The sequence below is a fragment of the Amblyraja radiata genome, chromosome 6 (assembly GCF_010909765.2).
Source record: "Amblyraja radiata isolate CabotCenter1 chromosome 6, sAmbRad1.1.pri, whole genome shotgun sequence".
In the NCBI taxonomy this organism is placed as follows: Eukaryota; Metazoa; Chordata; class Chondrichthyes; order Rajiformes; family Rajidae; genus Amblyraja; species Amblyraja radiata.
Window position 1 is genome coordinate 46,175,538 of NC_045961.1, and position 17,193 is coordinate 46,192,730.

The 17,193-nt window shown below is 44.4% G+C and overlaps 1 protein-coding gene across 1 annotated transcript in view; it reads left to right on the forward strand.

Annotated features, from left to right (window-relative positions):
* them6 (thioesterase superfamily member 6) overlaps positions 1 to 17,193 on the forward strand; it is a 37,152-nt gene that overhangs the window by 6,032 nt on the left and 13,927 nt on the right. The window contains exon 2 of the mRNA XM_033022680.1: positions 1,830 to 1,908. Coding sequence (XP_032878571.1) covers positions 1,830 to 1,908 — 79 coding nt within the window. The remainder of the gene's footprint in view (positions 1 to 1,829; positions 1,909 to 17,193) is intronic.

The following is a 17,193-nucleotide window of genomic DNA, read 5'->3' on the forward strand; positions in this document are numbered from 1 at the left end:
AGTCTCAATGTAGTTTTTTCTTGCAGAATAAATGTCTGTATGAAATGCAGTGTGTTGAATGAATTCCTGAATTTGTAAATGTGACCGCAGCATTGAATCACCTCTCGCACTCATGTCACCCTAGCGGGGCTACATGCCCTTAGGCGGCCTAAGGCGACATTTTCACACTCTTATATCCGTGTGCAGCAGAGGCGACGTGTGTTTGGCGCCAAACGTGAGCTTTGGCGTGCCATGTTTAGCGCCAAACGTGAGCTTTGGTGTGCAGACGACATCCTGGAAAAAATGTCCGGTTTCTTCCAGGTAGGCGATATACCCTCCCGGGCAATATACCCTCCACTTCTCTTTTATGAAGGGGATTTAGTTCCCCTTTCTTCCAGGACCGACCGGAGGTTCCGCTGTCACCTCTGCAGGCCGCCCTCGGTGAACGTCCTGTCTCCCTGTCCCTGGGATAGTAGGGGGCGATCAAACAGCACAATACCCCCCTCCCCCTCCAACTCCAGAGGAATCCGCTCCCCGATGGGCCGCTACGGCGACAAGTGGCAGTTCGCCCACAGCCCGAGCTGCTCGACCCCAAGAACAAGACGTACCTTGCACACCATCAGCTTCTGCCCCTACGGGGAGCGTGTTCCTCTGGAGTTGGAGCTGGGCTGGAGTTGCTGATCTGGGATCTCCGTGCTTGCAGTGGGCCTGGGGGTCGGTGTCCCGATGAGGGGGCACAGCTCGGGCTGTGGGCGAACTGCCACTTGTCGCCGTAGCGACCCATCGGGGAACGGCTTCTGGTGGTCCTGACGTCTCCGGCCAGTTTGCAGTTTTCTTCTGGAGTTGGAACGGGGCTGGGCTGCTGCTGGCTGTGGGTCTCTGGGATCTCCGTGCTTGCAGTGGGCCTGGGGGTCGGTGTCCCGTTGGTCCTGACGTCTCCGGTGACTGGCACTGACCTGCTGGCATCGCCGACATGAAGACAGTGCAAAGCCCCCGCGCCGGTGCAATGGGTGGGGAGCTGGAGAGGGGAGGGAAGGGGTCACACACATGGCCGGGAAGCAGAGGGGTGTAGGTGGGGTGAAACTGAAGGGAGCGACAATCTGCTGCTGCCTGCCCGCTGAGTTAAAAAGTTCCCACGCAAGACTCACGATACACTGTGTATCGTGAATCTACCGTGGGAACTTTTTAACTCAGCGGGCAGGCAGCAGCATATTGTCAATTATTAACCCTCCCGCGCAATATACCCTCACCTTCTCTTCTATGAATGGGGATTTAGTTCCCCTTTCTTCGAGGACCGACCGGAGGTTCCGCTGTCACCTCTGCGGGCCGCCCTCGGTGAACGTTTTCAAGGACCTTTCTTCAAGGACCGAAAAAATGTCCGCTTTTCGGAGGTTTTCGTTATTTGGATCTTCGGATAAAAGGTTGTGCACCTGTATAAAGAAATAAAAATAAAAACAACTAGAGATGATGGAAATCAAATAAAATGCTGGAAACACAAAAGATCAGTCAGTTTCTTGGAAAGAGAAACATGTCAGAATTGGGGAAAAAAGAAAACAAGTTTTCAGTTGCAGAGAAAGAGGGGGGGGGGAGGGAGGTTATGGAACCAAAGGAATATCTGTGATGGGATGAGACCAATTGGTATCATAAAGGGATATCAGACCAAATGGGGCTTCACGGTGTTTATAATATAGTTTTGTTTTTTTAAAAGGTTACTCAAGCAGTAATTTTCATGTTTTTGCCTTCCCTTTTCATTGTAAACTTTTTTTTTTTAAAAACAAACAATTTAAACGATGTATTTAGGCTGCTGTTTTCCTAACCACGCCATATTTATTCTACTATCTGCATTTTAGGCATTGTGCTCTTCCAAGACATTGACTTCCTGGGCCACATGAATAATGCACGATATTTGCGGGAATGTGATTTTGCCAGGTAATTATCGTTTACGCTATATTAACTGGGTTTGTGTCAGAACCAGGGATAGCAAGCGTCAGTCGTTCCACATGATGCAAATCTCATACTTTCTAGGCGAGAAAAGTTAACCCTGGAAACTCCTTTGTGAAATCAATCAACCATCCACTAGAGCCAGACCCAAAACTGATAATACTGGGAATATCAGAGGCATGTGTTAATTTAACGGTATTTCAAAGACGTTTTCTTGATTACGGTTTAATATCTGCTAAAAAACATATATAAATTTTGGAAATAGACATCAGTCCCCTCAGTGAAGATGTGGATTACAGAAATGACAGAGACACTACATCTAGAAAAAAAAATAGGTTTGTCTTGACTGACAAACCAGATCAATTAAAAAAAATATTGTCCCCTTTTATTGAATGTCTTGAACAATACAATGGTTGAACACAAACTCAAAACCGATTGTAAGGCTGGGTGAGCGGGTGCATGGATTAGGTATGTTGCAAAACGTACCTGAAGCGTAGCTGAAAATCTGTCCCAGCCCGTGTGCGCGATTTTGGCGCCGTTTAGAGGGGGGCGGGTTTAAAACGCGATTTTCCCTAGGCTGTTCAAATCAAGGTTTTTCAGCCTAGTTAATTATTAACGAAAAATCGCTGGAAGATTCCCTCGCTTGAGCTATTATTAGTTTTAAGGGCTTTATCTAATTGTTATAGTAGGTTAAAAATTAACCTCTAAACCCCAACCGCCGACAACGGGTCGGATCTCATACAGGGGAAAACGGAAGGTAGGCTGTTTATTTTTACATTAAAAAGGGCTTCTTAAGATCCCTTTATACAAAGTTTAATGTTGCAAGTAGCTAATTTTGGGCCCCATTATATCCCGCAGTATTTTTCTGGGCATTTGAGGGTACAAATCTACCGCAATGTGAACGTTCTAAACCAGCGCGTTCACAGGATCCCACTAGAAAGCTGATTTAAATGGACTTTAATTTACAGCAATTAAACACTAAATTCTTTCCATTTGGCCTATAAATTAATGTAAATGAGATTTAAAAATCATTGGGAATTATTTGTGAATATTATTTGGACGCTTAGGCTATTTAAAAATGTTAATCATTTATTAAGAAATGGATAGATGTTTAGATCTAGTAATTGAAGTTTGGAATTAGGTACAATTAGGTAACTAACTAATTATATGCTTTAATTTCAGGTCATCCAAGTAAGATTATTTTATATTTGTTTCAGAATGCTTCAATCTATGATAACTGAAAATTTCATTCAGTTCTCTTAATTTTTAAGAAAGTTATGGGCTTTTGACTGTCCATGATCACAGCTTTTTTGTTATGTCCATAGAAAATCAATAGGGAACAAGATGCTAATTTCCAAGTATGAAAATGGCCATAACTTTTTAAATACTTGAGATATGAAAGTGAATTAGGTGTCAAATTAAACTTATTTTTATGCTTTATCTGATGGGATAAATTGCAGACTTGATTTTTAAAATCTCAAAATTTTGTAACATTGCTACATGGATGGGTTGACGGATATCTCCTCTTCTTTCTTTCTTTCAATTTTTCTCTTTCCTTCTCTTTCTTTTTTCAATTTAATATTCTGTTTATAAAATGTTAAAATTGAAGCTGTATTAGAGTTGTAGAATTCTTATGTCATTCGTTCTTTTTTGTACAATTGCTTCCAATAAAAATTAAAAGAAAAAAAAAAGAAGAAAAAAAAAAAGAAAATAAATCAATCAACCTCTTTCCAGGCTAGGGAATAGACATGAATTTCATTTTGGAAAAGAGACTTTAAAGGCACGAAATGCAGGAAACATTTGCTGCCTGTCCGCAAAATTCTAATAACCACTTTTAAGGCAATTTCAGAACGGTTTGAGTTTGGGCATGTAAGTGACAACTATTCTGCGCTATGTTTAATAATTTTAATAATAGAGACCTATACTTTTGGAAAACTGGTGAATTAGTTTAATTACTGAAATGAATTCAAATATCCACCTTGGTTAACTATTGAAGTCCCCACTATCACGGAAGTCGGCCTTCAGCCATTTCAGTTCATTTCATGTAATATCAAGAATGTCAGGAAATGGCTGAGAGCACTATATACAACAGGTAGACTGTAGCGATACAGCAAGGAAACAAGTCCTTTGGCCCACTGAGTCCGTGCCAATCAACGATCACCCATACACTAGTTCTGTCCTCACACGGGACAATTTACAGGCCAATTAACCTACAAACCTTTACGTCTTAAATGTGAATGGAAACAGGAGCACCCAGAGAAAACCCACACGGTCCCTTGGAGAACATACAAACTTTGTATAGACAGCACCCGTAGTCGGGATCGAACCCAGGTCTCTGGCGCTGTAAGGCAGCAACTCTACTGCTGCGCCACTGTGCCGCCCAGTTATGAGACAATGTCTCAGCTGTTGTAATGAAAAACTGCAGACGTGTCCACCAAAATGCCGGCTGGTGATTGATTTGAACAAGAGAGAACTTAATCAAATATCCTTAATATTCAATGGCAGTATCTTCTCGGCCCATCAACATCCTGGGGACAATCTTTAAACAAAAATGTATCTCAGCTAGTGAAATAAATGCAGTGGTTACCAGAACAAGTCAAAAATTGAATATCCTGTGGTGAGTGATTCACCTGACACTCAAAGCCCTTCCATTATCAAAAAGTCACAAGTCAGGAGTGTGATGGAACACTTTCTATGCATCTGGAGGATTAAAGCATCAACAACACTTTGAGAAGTTTGCAAATCCAGGAAAAAGCAGACTGCTTGATAGTCACCTCATTCATTGTCTCCACTAGTGTATAGTGGCTTCAGTATACACCATGCATAAAGTACACTGTAGTTACTCTCCTTGTTTGTTCTAAGACCCCCTTCCAAACCCCTGGACTCTACCACTAGGAAGAATAAAGGCATATATGAACACTAGGCAGGGAAGGTGGTCTTGCCAACCCTTCTGTGCCCTGAGTTTGATTTTTGCTATTTACAAGGCAGATGACTGGGTACTCTTAACCTTCATTCAGATTGTGTATTATACCTTTTGCAATGCTATCCAGATGTTTACCACTGCTACAAATCATTTTGCTGCCTCAATCAAGTAAACTCACTTGCAAATCTCCAACCTATGGTTGTGGGTGCGTACGAATGTTTCTCAGATAGACTCGGCTGGCCATTTTTTTTTAATCAGTTGACTAAATCAATTATTTTGATCTGTTCAGTTTTGATTTGTATCTGCTGCTCTTTACCCTTCTAGTCCACCTATATTGAGCTTAAGATGATTACGTGGTCATTTCCTGAACGGCCACCCAAGCTGTGTGAGTGGCCATCTATGGCATGTTCTGTGGTTGGTATCTTGACACTTAGGTTTAGGTTGCTGGTCTGCAACATAAACAGTTTGCCTTGGATGGCAATGTTTTATCAACCTGCTGTTTCCTTGTAAATTCTACACTTTAGAAACTACATTTTAACCTTCTTAAAAATCTATTTAACCATTTGAGGATTTGGAGAATAATACCACAGTCCTTCAATGGTGTTTGGCACTTAAAACTTAAGACATTTCAAATATGTTATTTGTTCAAAAATATTACTCCTGATCAGCCAAGAGTGAATAGATCTGTTTAAGGGTATGGTTAGCACTCTTCATGGTACCATAGAGGAACCACAAACAGCTGAAGATTCTCCCATAGTTTTTGGTAACTTTTATCCAATTTTGTGATAACCTTAGGACCTATATAATTTAGAAAATAGTCCTCTACACCCGAGAGGGTGTTCTCCCCTCTTTTTGCATACACAGTCAATCCTCCAAACAATTTGGACGCTAAAGCAAAAATAATCGTTTGATCCTCCTCGGAATATGTGATTAGAAACCTATTCTCAGGCTCCACATAACTCTGTTTGTGGGTTGCTGACAGGCATGTACTATTTCAATAGGTGCAGGGGTAGGCCATTCGGCCCTTCGAGCGAACACCGCCATTCAATATGATCATGGCTGATCATCCACAATCAGAAGCTCGTTCCGGCCTTCTCGCCATATCCCCTGACTCCGCTGTCTTTAAGAGTTCTATCTAACTCTCACTTGAAAGCATCTAGAGGATTGGCCTCCACTGCCTTCTGAGGCAGAGAATTCCACAGATTCACAACCCTCTGTGTGAAAACGTTTTCCTCATCTCCGTGCTAAATGGCTTACCCCTTATTATTAAACTGTCAGCTGCTTCTGGACTTCCCCAACATCGGGAACATGTTTCCTGCCTCTATCGTGTCCAAACCCTTAATAATATGTTTCAATAAGATGCCCTCTCATCCTTCTAAATTCCAGAGTATACAAGCCCAGTCGCTCCATTCTATCAACATATGCAGTCCTGTCATCCCGGGAATTAACCTTGTGAACCTAGCTGCACTCCCTCAATAGCAAGAATGTCCTTGCTCAAATTTGCAGACCAAAACTACACGCAATACTCCAGGTGTGGTCTCACTAGGGCCCTGTAGAACTGCAGAAGGACCTGTTTGCTCCTATACTCAAATCCTCTTGTTATGAAGGCCAACATGCCATTCACTTTCTTCACTGCCTGCTGTACCTGCGTGCATATTTTCAATGACTGATGAACACGGAGCCCCAGATCTCGTTGTACTTCCCCATTTACCAACTTGACACCATTCAGATAATTGCCTTCCTGTTTTTGCCACCAAATAGAAATTAGGTGCAGGAGTAGGCCATTCGACCCTTCGAGCCTGCACCGCCATTCGATATGATCATGGCTGATCATCCAACTCAGTATCCCATCCCTGCCTTCTCTCCATACCCCCTGATCCCTTTAGCCACAAGGGCCACATCTAACTCCCTCTTAAATATAGCCAATGAACTGGCCTCAACTACCTTCTGTGGCAGAGAATTCCACAGATTCACCACTCTCTGTGTAAAAAATGATTTTCTCATCTCGGTCCTAAAAGACTTCCCTCTTATCCTTAAACTGTGACCCCTAGTTTCAATAAGAATTCCTCTCATCCTTCCAAATTCTATCAACATATGACACTCACGCCATCCCGGGAATTAACCTTGTGAACCTACGCTGCATTCCCTCAATAGCAAGAATGTTCTTCCTCAAATTTGGAGACCAAAACTGCACACAATACTCCAGGTGTGGTCTCACTTGGGCCCTGTACAACTGCAGAAGGACCTCTTTGCTCCGATACTCAACTCACCTTGTTATGAAAGTGTATAACCTCCTATTTATGCACATTAAACTGCATCTGCCCACTTACCCAATCTGTCCAAGTCACCCTGCATCCTCATAGCATCCTCCTCACAGTTCACACTGCCACCCAGCTTTGTGTCATCTGTAAATTTGCTAGTGTTACTTTTAATCCCTTCATCTAAATCATTAATGTATATTGTAAATAGTTGCGGTCCTAGCAGTGAGCCTTGTGGTTCCCCACTAGTAACGGCCTGCCATTTCTGAAAGGGACCCGTTAATCCCTACTCTTTGTTTCCTGTCTGCCAACCAATTTTCTATCCATGTCAGCACCCTACCCCCAACACCATGTGCTCTAATTTTGCCCACTAATCTCCTATGTCGGACCTTATTAAATCTATACATAACTATAACTTGTTATCATCTGGTTTGCATTGTTTTTTAATTTGTGCAAAAAGGTACGCGATAGGGGGAGAATGAGGGCCAGGGCAGTTTACTGTTCTGGATGTCAGATGTGGGAGGTCATGGAGTCTGAATCTGAGTGCTCTCCAGACGTCCACATCTGTGCCAGGTGCGTCGAGATGGGGCTCCTAAGGGACCGTGTTAGGAACCTGGAGCAGCAACTCGATGACCTCTGTCTGCTCAGGGAGAGCGAGGAGGTCATAGAAAGGAGTTACAGGGAGGTGGTCACTCCAAGACCACGGGAGACAGAAAACTGGGTCACAGTTAGGAAGGGCAATGGGCAGAGGCAGGAACTGGTGAGTACCCCGGTGGCTGTACACCTTGAAAATAAGTACTCATGTTTGAGTAAGGGTGGGGGAGACGGCCTACCTGGGGGCAGCGACAGCGGCCGGGCCTCTGGCACAAAGACCGGTCCTGTTGCTCAGAAGGGTAAGGAAAAGAGGAGGGCAATTGTAATAGGGGACTCTATAGTCAGGGGGTCGGATAGGCGATTCTGTGGACGTAGACAGGAGACCCGGATGGTAGTTTGCCTCCCTGGTGCCAGGGTCAGGGATGTGTCTGAACGTGTCCAAGAAATCCTGAAATGGGAGGGAGAGGAGCCTGAGGTTGTGGTACATATAGGTACCAACGACATAGGTAAAAAAAGAGAAGAGGTCCTGAAAGAAGAATTTAGGAAGTTAGGTAGAGAGTTAAGGAGAAGGACTGCAAAGGTAACAATCTCAGGATTACTGCCTGTGCCACGCGACAGTGAGAGTAGGAATGGAGCGAGGTGGAGAATAAATGCGTGGATGAGGGACTGGTGCAGTGGGTATGGATTCAAGTTTCTGGATCATTGGGACCTCTTTTGGGGAAGGTGCGACCTATACAGAAAGGACGGGTTGCACTTGAACTCGAGGGGGACCAATATCCTGGCGGGGAGATTTGCAAAGGCTACTGGGGAGACTTTAAACTAGTATGGTTGGGGGGAGGGACTCAAATTGGGAAAGCTAGCAGTCAGTGTATAAGGCAGGAGGCAGAGAATGGTAGCACTCTGACCCAAAATGTAGGGGAGAGAGAAGAAAAAGAAAATAAACAGAATAAGAGATGGTGGGTTTCTTAAATGTGTATATTTTAATGCTAGGAGCATTGTAAGAAAGGTGGATGAACTTAGAGCCTGGATTGACACCTGGAAGTATGATGTTGTGGCGATCAGTGAAACATGGTTGCAGGAGGGCTGTGATTGGAAACTAAATATCCCAGGATTTCGTTGTTTCAGGTGTGATAGAATTGGAGGGGCAAGAGGTGGAGGTGTTGCATTGCTTATCAGGGAAGATATTACAGCAGTGCTTTGGCAGGATAGATTAGAGGGCTCGTCTAGGGAGGCTATTTGGGTGGAACTGAGAAATGGGAAAGGGGTAGCAACACTTATAGGGGTGTATTATAGACCACCAAATGGGGAACGAGAATTGGAAGAGCAAATATGTAAGGAGATTGCAGATATTAGTAGTAAGCACAAGGTAGTGATTGTGGGAGATTTCAATTTTCCACACATAGACTGGGAAACACATTCTGTAAATGGGCTGGATGGGTTGGAGTTTGTAAAATGTGTGCAGGATAGTTTTTTTGCAGCAATACATAGAAGTACCTACTAGAGAAGGGGCGGTGCTGGACCTCCTGTTAGGAAATGAGACGGGTCAGGTGGCAGAGGTATGCGTTGGGGAACAGTTCGGGACCAGTGATCACAATACCATTAGTTTCAATATAATTATGGAGAGGGTCAGCACTGGACCTAGGGTTGAGATTTTTGATTGGAGAAAGGCTAACTTTGAGGAGATGCGAAAGGATTTAAAAGGAGTAAATTGGGACAGTTTGTTTTATGGGAAAGATGTGGAAGAGAAATGGAGGACATTTAAAGGTGAAATTTTAAGAGTACAGAATCTTTATGTCCCTGTTCAGTTGAAAGGAAATAGTAAAAATTGGAAAGAGCCATGGTTTTCAAGGGAAATTGGACACTTGGTTCGGAAAAAGAGAGAGATCTACAATAATTATAGGCAGCATGGAGTAAATGAGGTGCTTGAGTATAAAGAATGTAAAAAGAATCTTAAGAAAGAAATTAGAAAAGCTAAAAGAAGATATGAGGTTGCTTTGGCAAGTAAGGTGAAAGTAAACCCAAAGGGTTTCTACAGCTATATTAATAGCAAAAGGATAACGAGGGATAAAATTGGTCCATTAGAGAGTCAGAGTGGACAGCTATCTGCAGAGCCAAAAGATAGGGGGAGATATTGAACAATTTCTTTTCTTCGGTATTCACCAAGGAGAAGGATATTGAATTATGTGAGGTAAGGGAAACAAGTAGAGTAGCTATGGAAACTATGAGATTCAAAGAAGAGGAAGTACTGACACTTTTGAGAAATATAAAAGTGGATAAGTCACCAGGTCCGGACAGGATATTCCCTAGGACATTGAGGGAAGTTAGTGTAGAAATAGCAGGGGCTATGACAGAAATATTTCAAATGTCATTATAAACGGGAATAGTGCCGGAGGATTGGCGTACTGCGCATGTTGTTCCATTGTTTAAAAAGGGGTCTAAGAGTAAACCTAGCAATTATAGACCTGTTAGTTTGACGTCAGTGGTGGGCAAATTAATGGAAAGGATACTTAGAGATAATATATATAAGCATCTGGATAAACAGGGTCTGATTAGGAACAGTCAACATGGATTTGTGCCTGGAAGGTCATGTTTGACTAATCTTGAATTTTTTGAAGAGGTTACTCGGGAAATTGATGAGGGTAAAGCAGTGGATGTTGTATATATGGACTTCAGTAAGGCCTTTGTCAAGGTTCCTCACGGAAGGTTGGTTAAGAAGGTTCAATGGTTGGGTATTAATGGTGGAGTAGCAAGATGGATTCAACAGTGGCTGAATTGGAGATGCCAGAGAGTAATGGTGGATGGTTGTTTGTCAGGTTGGAGGCCAGTGACTAGTGGGGTGCCACAGGGATCTGTGTTGGGTCCACTGTTGTTTGTCATGTACATCAATGATCTGGATGATGGTGTGGTAAATTGGATTAGGAAGTATGCAGATGATACTAAGATATGTGGGGTTGTGGATAATGAAGTAGATTTTCAAAGTCTACAGAGAGATTTATGCCGGTTGGAAGAGTGGGCTGAAAGATGGCAGGTGGAGTTTAATGCTGATAAGTGTGAGGTGCTACATCTTGGCAGGACAAATCAAAATAGGACGTACATGGTAAATGGTAGGGAATTGAAGAATGCAGGTGAACAGATGGATCTGGGAATAACTGCACAGTTCCCTGAAAGTGGAATCTCATGTAGATAGGGTGGTAAAGAAAGCTTTTGGTGTGCTGGCCTTTATAAATCAGAGCATTGAGTATAGAAGTTGGGATGTAATGTTAAAATTGTACAAGGCATTGGTGAGGCCAATTTTGGAGTATGGTGTACAATTTTGGTCGCCTAATTATAGGAAGGATGTCAACAAAATAGAGAGAGTACAGAGGCGATTTGCTAGAATGTTGCCTGGGTTTCAGCAACTAAGTTACAGAGAAAGGTTGAACAAGTTAGGGCTTTATTCTTTGGAGCGCAGAAGGTTAAGGGGGGACTTGATAGAGGTCTTTAAAATGATGAGAGGGATAGACAGAGTTGACGTGGATAAGCTTTTCCCACTGAGAGTAGGGAAGGTTCAAACAAGGGGACATGACTTGAGAATTAAGGGACAGAAGTTTAGGGGTAACATGAGGGGGAACTTCTTTACTCAGAGAGTGGTGGCTGTGTGGAATGAGCTTCCAGTGAAGGTGGTGGAGGCAGGTTCGTTTTTATCATTTAAAAATAAATTGGATAGTTATATGGACGGGAAAGGAATGGAGGGTTATGGTCTGAACGCAGGTGTATGGGTCTAGGGGAAAATACGTGTTCGGCACGGACTAGAAGGGTCGAGATGGCCTGTTTCCGTGCTGTAATTGTTATATGGTTATATGATAGAGCTACGATTTTTGGCCACCTTACTCACCGTTGTCCTGTGCTGCAAATGCACCAAGTTTGTTCCGATCGGTAGTATATTTTAAAAGCTATTAAGGTTTAAAAATCTTGTCAGTCACAGCCAGGATGGCGACATCCCTTCTTGCACCATCGCCGCACTGATTGACCGCCTCTGTTGTCAGTCATCGGCCGCGGCCCAACTTCCTGCCGGCGCCTGCCTGTTTGCCGGCCCTTCCTGCCGGCGTCAACCTTCCGGCTGGTGCGGCCCGCCAGTCTGTCTGCCGGCCCTTCCTGCCGGCGCCCACCTTCCTGCTGGCACGGCTCGCCTGCCTGCCTGGTGGCGTGGCTTTCCTGCCGGGGTTACCAAAGCCTGGGCGCTGAGCCTGGTTCTGAGGGCGCCGAAGGCTGATGCTCCTCCAGGGCACGCAAGAAGGGAGAGGAGCGACAACCTTGAGATCCTGGGGAGGTGAGGAGGGAGATGGGGGGGATTGAGGGAGAGGAGGGGGTAGGGAGGGAGAGGAAATTGGGGGAGGTGTGGAGATGGGGTGGGGGGAGATAGAGGGAGAGGACCTATGGAGGGAGTGACGGGGTAGGGGCAAGGAGAGGTAAGGGAGGGCTTGTGGAAAGTTAGGACGAGAGGGGAAAGAAGAGGAGGAAGCGGGGGGGAGGAGGGGGAATTAGGGAGTGGGGAATAGAGGGAGAGGAGGGCAGTGGGGAGGTCAGGAGGGATGGTGGGGGGTTAGGGGAAGGTGAGGATAGGAGGGGGTAGGGTGAGGAGTTACAGAGGGAGCGAGTGACGGGGTCGGGGAATGGAGAGGGAGGGATTGGGGAGGGGAAAGAAGAGAGGGTGAAGAGGGGGAGGGAGTGTTGGGGGATGAGAGGAAGTGAGCCGCGCCTGTGCAGTTGCTGTGCATGAGTAGTGTGGCATGAGGGGCTGTGCATGAGTGGTGGAATATTGCCTTGAGGGAACAGGTGAGTGGTGGAATATTGCGTTGGGGGAGCAGACCCAACGGGTCTGCACTTAGTCTAGTGCTTTCTGAAAGTCCAGGTACACTACATCCACTGGCTCTCCCTTGTCCATTTTCCTAGTTACATCCTCAAAAAATTCCAGAAGATTAGTTAAGCATGATTTCCCCTTCGTAAATCCATGCTCTCGGACTGATCTGATTTAAAATGATGAGAGGGATAGACAGAGTTGACGTGGATAAGCTTTTCCCACTGAGAGTAGGGAAGATTCAAACAAGGGAACATGACTTGTGCAATCCTAAATGCTTGGATGAAAAGTGTTTTAAATGAATAGTTCCTTGTTCTTAGGTAGATACACAATGCTGGAGTAACTCAGCGAGAAGGAATGGGTGACGTTTCGGGTCGAGACCTTCTCTCCAGAGATGCTGCCTGTCCCGCTGAGTTACTCCAGCATTTTGTGTCTACCTTCGATTTAAACCAGCATCTGCAGTTCCTACACAGTTCCTTGTTCTTGTTGGTCTTACTTTAACAGAATTGTTGTTTTCATTATTTCAGTGTCGTAAGAATGATTTTCTAAACATTTCATGGTGTTGCTCTTTGGAGTTTTACTAATTTACCTGAAGTCAATAAAATAAAAAAATTTAAAAAACTGCCTCAATTCATTTCATATATAAACCTTATGTCCAGCAAGCAGAGGTAAAAAATAATTAATTTTTTGAAAATACATTTATTTTTTTGAAGATATAGCTGCTACTGGTAAGAACAGTATTTATTACTCATCACTAATTGACCTGAAATAATTTGGCCATTGTTGTGGGCTTAACTAATGTTGGTAAAGCAAAACATTAGATCTATATTTCCATGAAAATCTGAATATAAAATGGTTGACTCCGTAACCTCTAAGGCAGCAAGATTTTGTTTTTATAAAATTACTATTGGAGAATATATTCTGTGGCTAAGAATCATATGAACCCGCCACTTGAAATTTTAGGAAGATGTGCCACGTGCTGACAAAAAGGTATTTTGCCTGAATGTATTTTGATTTTTGCAGCTATATGGCTGGAGAAAGTATCTCTTAGATTTTGACTAATGTCCGTCCCGTTTCTCCCCCCCTCCTCCTCCTCCTACCTCCTCCTCCTCCTCTTCTGTTTTGTGCTCTATATTCATGTACCTTCAATGTGCAATATCTGGCTTAAAGTAAAACATTTATCCAATTTTCATTCCCTGGTTTGCTTGAGTTGTGCAATTTTAAAGCACAAAATGTTTTAGGACTTTTTTATGAAGTTTATTGTCATTACTTGTCATTAAATGTGATGTGCTGCTTTGTGTTGGAAGAAAGGGAACATAGCCTGCAGTCTGTATTAAAAACTGCCAATTCCAGTTGTGACATGCAGCCAAAGCATAAAAACTCTTACCCCATAGGAAGAGAGGGGAAAAAAGCATGTCAGTTGTGTGACTGAGGCCAAAGATCAGATTCATTTCCCACACTCAACAAATTAATTTAAGGAGATGAAAGAAAAGAAAATCAAGAAGAGAAGCAAAAATTGACTTTGTTAAAAAGAAAAATGTATAATTTGGATCTGGAGTTTATTTTTACAGGAAGTAGCAGAGATCAGTAGCTTTTATAATGAATGGGTTGGTAAGGGGAAAGTGTAGAATTAAAGACATTTATAACTAGTACTGGATCATGATTTGTCCAAATATAAAAGCCAAAGTGCAAAAGAGATGACCGGTTCTTAAGCCTCCATGATGTGATGCCCCAAGGAAGCAGTAGTAGTTTGTAATTTGGACAAATCATGATCCAGTACCAGTTATACTAGTAGCATGGACTTTGTAATTAAACTTCCAGCCATGCAGTAAAAGTTAAGAGCATTGCGTAGTGTCAGGATCCCTATTGGTACTATATGACAGCTGTGTGAGCACAATGTATTTTATAACTGACAACAGATAAATTATCACTCGGAACCTGACAAAGATGATTATTGATCCAGTAAAATGTGACTAAGACCATAGAGTCATTAGTTTAGTTGTGCCATCGGCAACTGAAATAAATGTTTTAGACTTTAGAGATACAATGGGGAAACAGGTTCTTCGGCCCACCAATTCCACGCCGACCAGCACAGCACTATCATACACATTAGGGACAATTTACAATATACAGAAGCCAATTTAACCTACAAACCTGCGCGTCTTTGGTGTGTGGGAGGAAACCGGAGCACTGGGAGAAAACCCACCTTACCTAAAGTAAAGTCTAACGTCTACTTTGATAATTTGAAGTAGTATGTCTATCAGGGATCGACATCCGGTGGCGCTGTTGCTAGCTGCCTCCGCCCACGGTCTGGCTGTCTTTTTTTTATTTTGTTATGTTTAGAGTGTTTTTTTGTTTTTTTCAGTATTTTATGTGGGGGGGGAAGCGGGTATGGTAAGGGGGAAACCATCCTTCAGTCGCTTCCTGGCGAGGATGTGGGTATTATCCGAGTCATGTCCTCACCCCCCCTCCCCCCGCCCCGCGGCCTACCAGCTGGATTGGCGTGGCCTTTCCTGCCGGGACAGGACTAGAGCTTCAGCAGCGGAGGTGAGGCGCTGGAAAAATCGCGAAGCGGGCGAGGCCTTCCTGGGATCGCCGCATGGAGCTCCGGAGTGCTGGGCCTCTGTTCCAGCATTGCGGAGCTCCCAACGCGGGCGGCGCTGACAGGGCTCTCACTTAACTTTTTTTCTCTGTTGCCAGCCGGGCAACCTAGGCAGCTTTTCAGGTTGCCAAATGACAGTTTACGTGGTCGTTTAAGACGGCTTGCATGACGCGTTGCGATAATGTGCTCGGACGAAGTGCGTAGTTACCATTTAGAATTATGGTCAATGAAGCATTCAAATATTATTTCTGCTTCAAATAAAGTCTCAAACTAAACATATTCACCAATCAAGACATGATATATACCACAATGACATGCAACAAAATTACAATACACTATCTCAACTCATTTTACACGTTGCAATGAATGCAATTTCTATCATTTCTTTCCACTCCCAAACAAAAATCTGGTTGGATTATTCAACGTATGATCAACCTCGGTGAGACCAAGTGCAGGCTTGGCGATCGCTTCACACAACACCTCCACTCAGTTCGCAATAACCAACCTGATCTCCCGGTGGCTCAGCACTTCAACTCCCCCTCCCATTCCGAATCCGACCTTTCTGCCCTGGGCCTCCTCCATGGCTAGAGTGAGGCCCACCGCAAATTGGAGGAAGAGCACCTTATATTTCGCTTGGGTAGTTTACACCCCAGTGGTATGAACATTGGCTTCTCCAATTTCAGGCAGTGCTTGCTTTCTCTCTCCTTCCCCTCCCATTCCCAGCTCGCCCACGGCCTACTGTCTCCGCCTCTTCCTTTCTTTTTCCGGCCGCTCCCCTCCCGACATCAGTCTGAAGAAGGGTCTCGACCAGAAACTTTGCCTATTCCTTCGGCCCACAGATGCTGCCTCACCCGCTGATTTTCTCCAGCTTTGTCTACCAACGGGATCCCACCACTGGCCACATCTTCCCACCTCCTCCCCTGTCGGCTTTCCGCAGAGACCACTCCCTCCATAACTCCCTGGTCAATTCGTCCCTTCCTACCCCCTCTCCTGGCACTTTACCTTGCAACTGCAGGAAATGCTACACTTGTCGCTTTACCTCCCCGTTGACTCCATTCAAGGACCCAAGCAGTCTTTCCAGGTGTGGCAGAGGTTCACCTGCTGCAAGGATTTCAATGTTCTAAGTGGGACGTGAGAGAATAAAACACTCTTGACTTGCGTCACTAATGTGTGGGATTGAACTAATGTTTGGGTGATCGGTGGACGGCGTGGACACGGTGGGCCGAAGGGGCTGTTTCCACGCTGCTTCTTTAAATTAAACTAAAAACACTAAAACCAGCGGAAATCTAAAGAAGGGTCTCTACCCGAAACATCACCCAATTTCTTCTATCCAGAAATGCTGGCTGCTCCATGGAGTCCCCCCGCACAATTAAAGCATGGAATAGTCTTCACCCTACCATAGTTACCCAACCAGACGCAACTAAACTTAAGGTAGCTCTTTTTTCCCCAATAATCCTTTTTTGCTAGTCCAAATCAAGAGTCAAGAGAGGATAGATAGGACAATGAAATTATTGCTTGCTGCAGCACAACAGAATATGTAACATAATACAGAACAGGAGATAAAAGTTCAGTGTGTCTATATACCATAGACCATATGTTTACACAATAAATAAACAGATAATGTGCATTTGGAGTTTGGTGGTGGAAGGTCCATTCCAGTTTAAATTCCATTTGGAATATTTTTGGAGGACCAGGAAACCAAGAAGCAAGAGTTACTCCAGGGAATTACTCCAGCTCCAGGGAGTGATTCTGCGTTGGTTTTCAGCGGTCGCCCACAATGGTGGTTTTCAACAGATCTCCCACAATGCAAAGGGAGGGAGAAAGTGCCCGGCACCGGCCAGTTGCCATGGAAGTGCGCATGTGCAGGGCGGCTGATGATGTGCTGGCCGTGGTTGTGCGCATGTGCAGGGGGAGGATGTGCGGGCCGTGGCAGTGCGCATGTCTAAGGTGGCCGGCCATGCCAGCGGATGAGGAGCGAGCGGAGACCCGGCGGCCCGGTCACAGATGGTAGGCGGAGACAGAGAGAGATAGAGGGGGGGGCCCGCTCAGAGGTGAACGA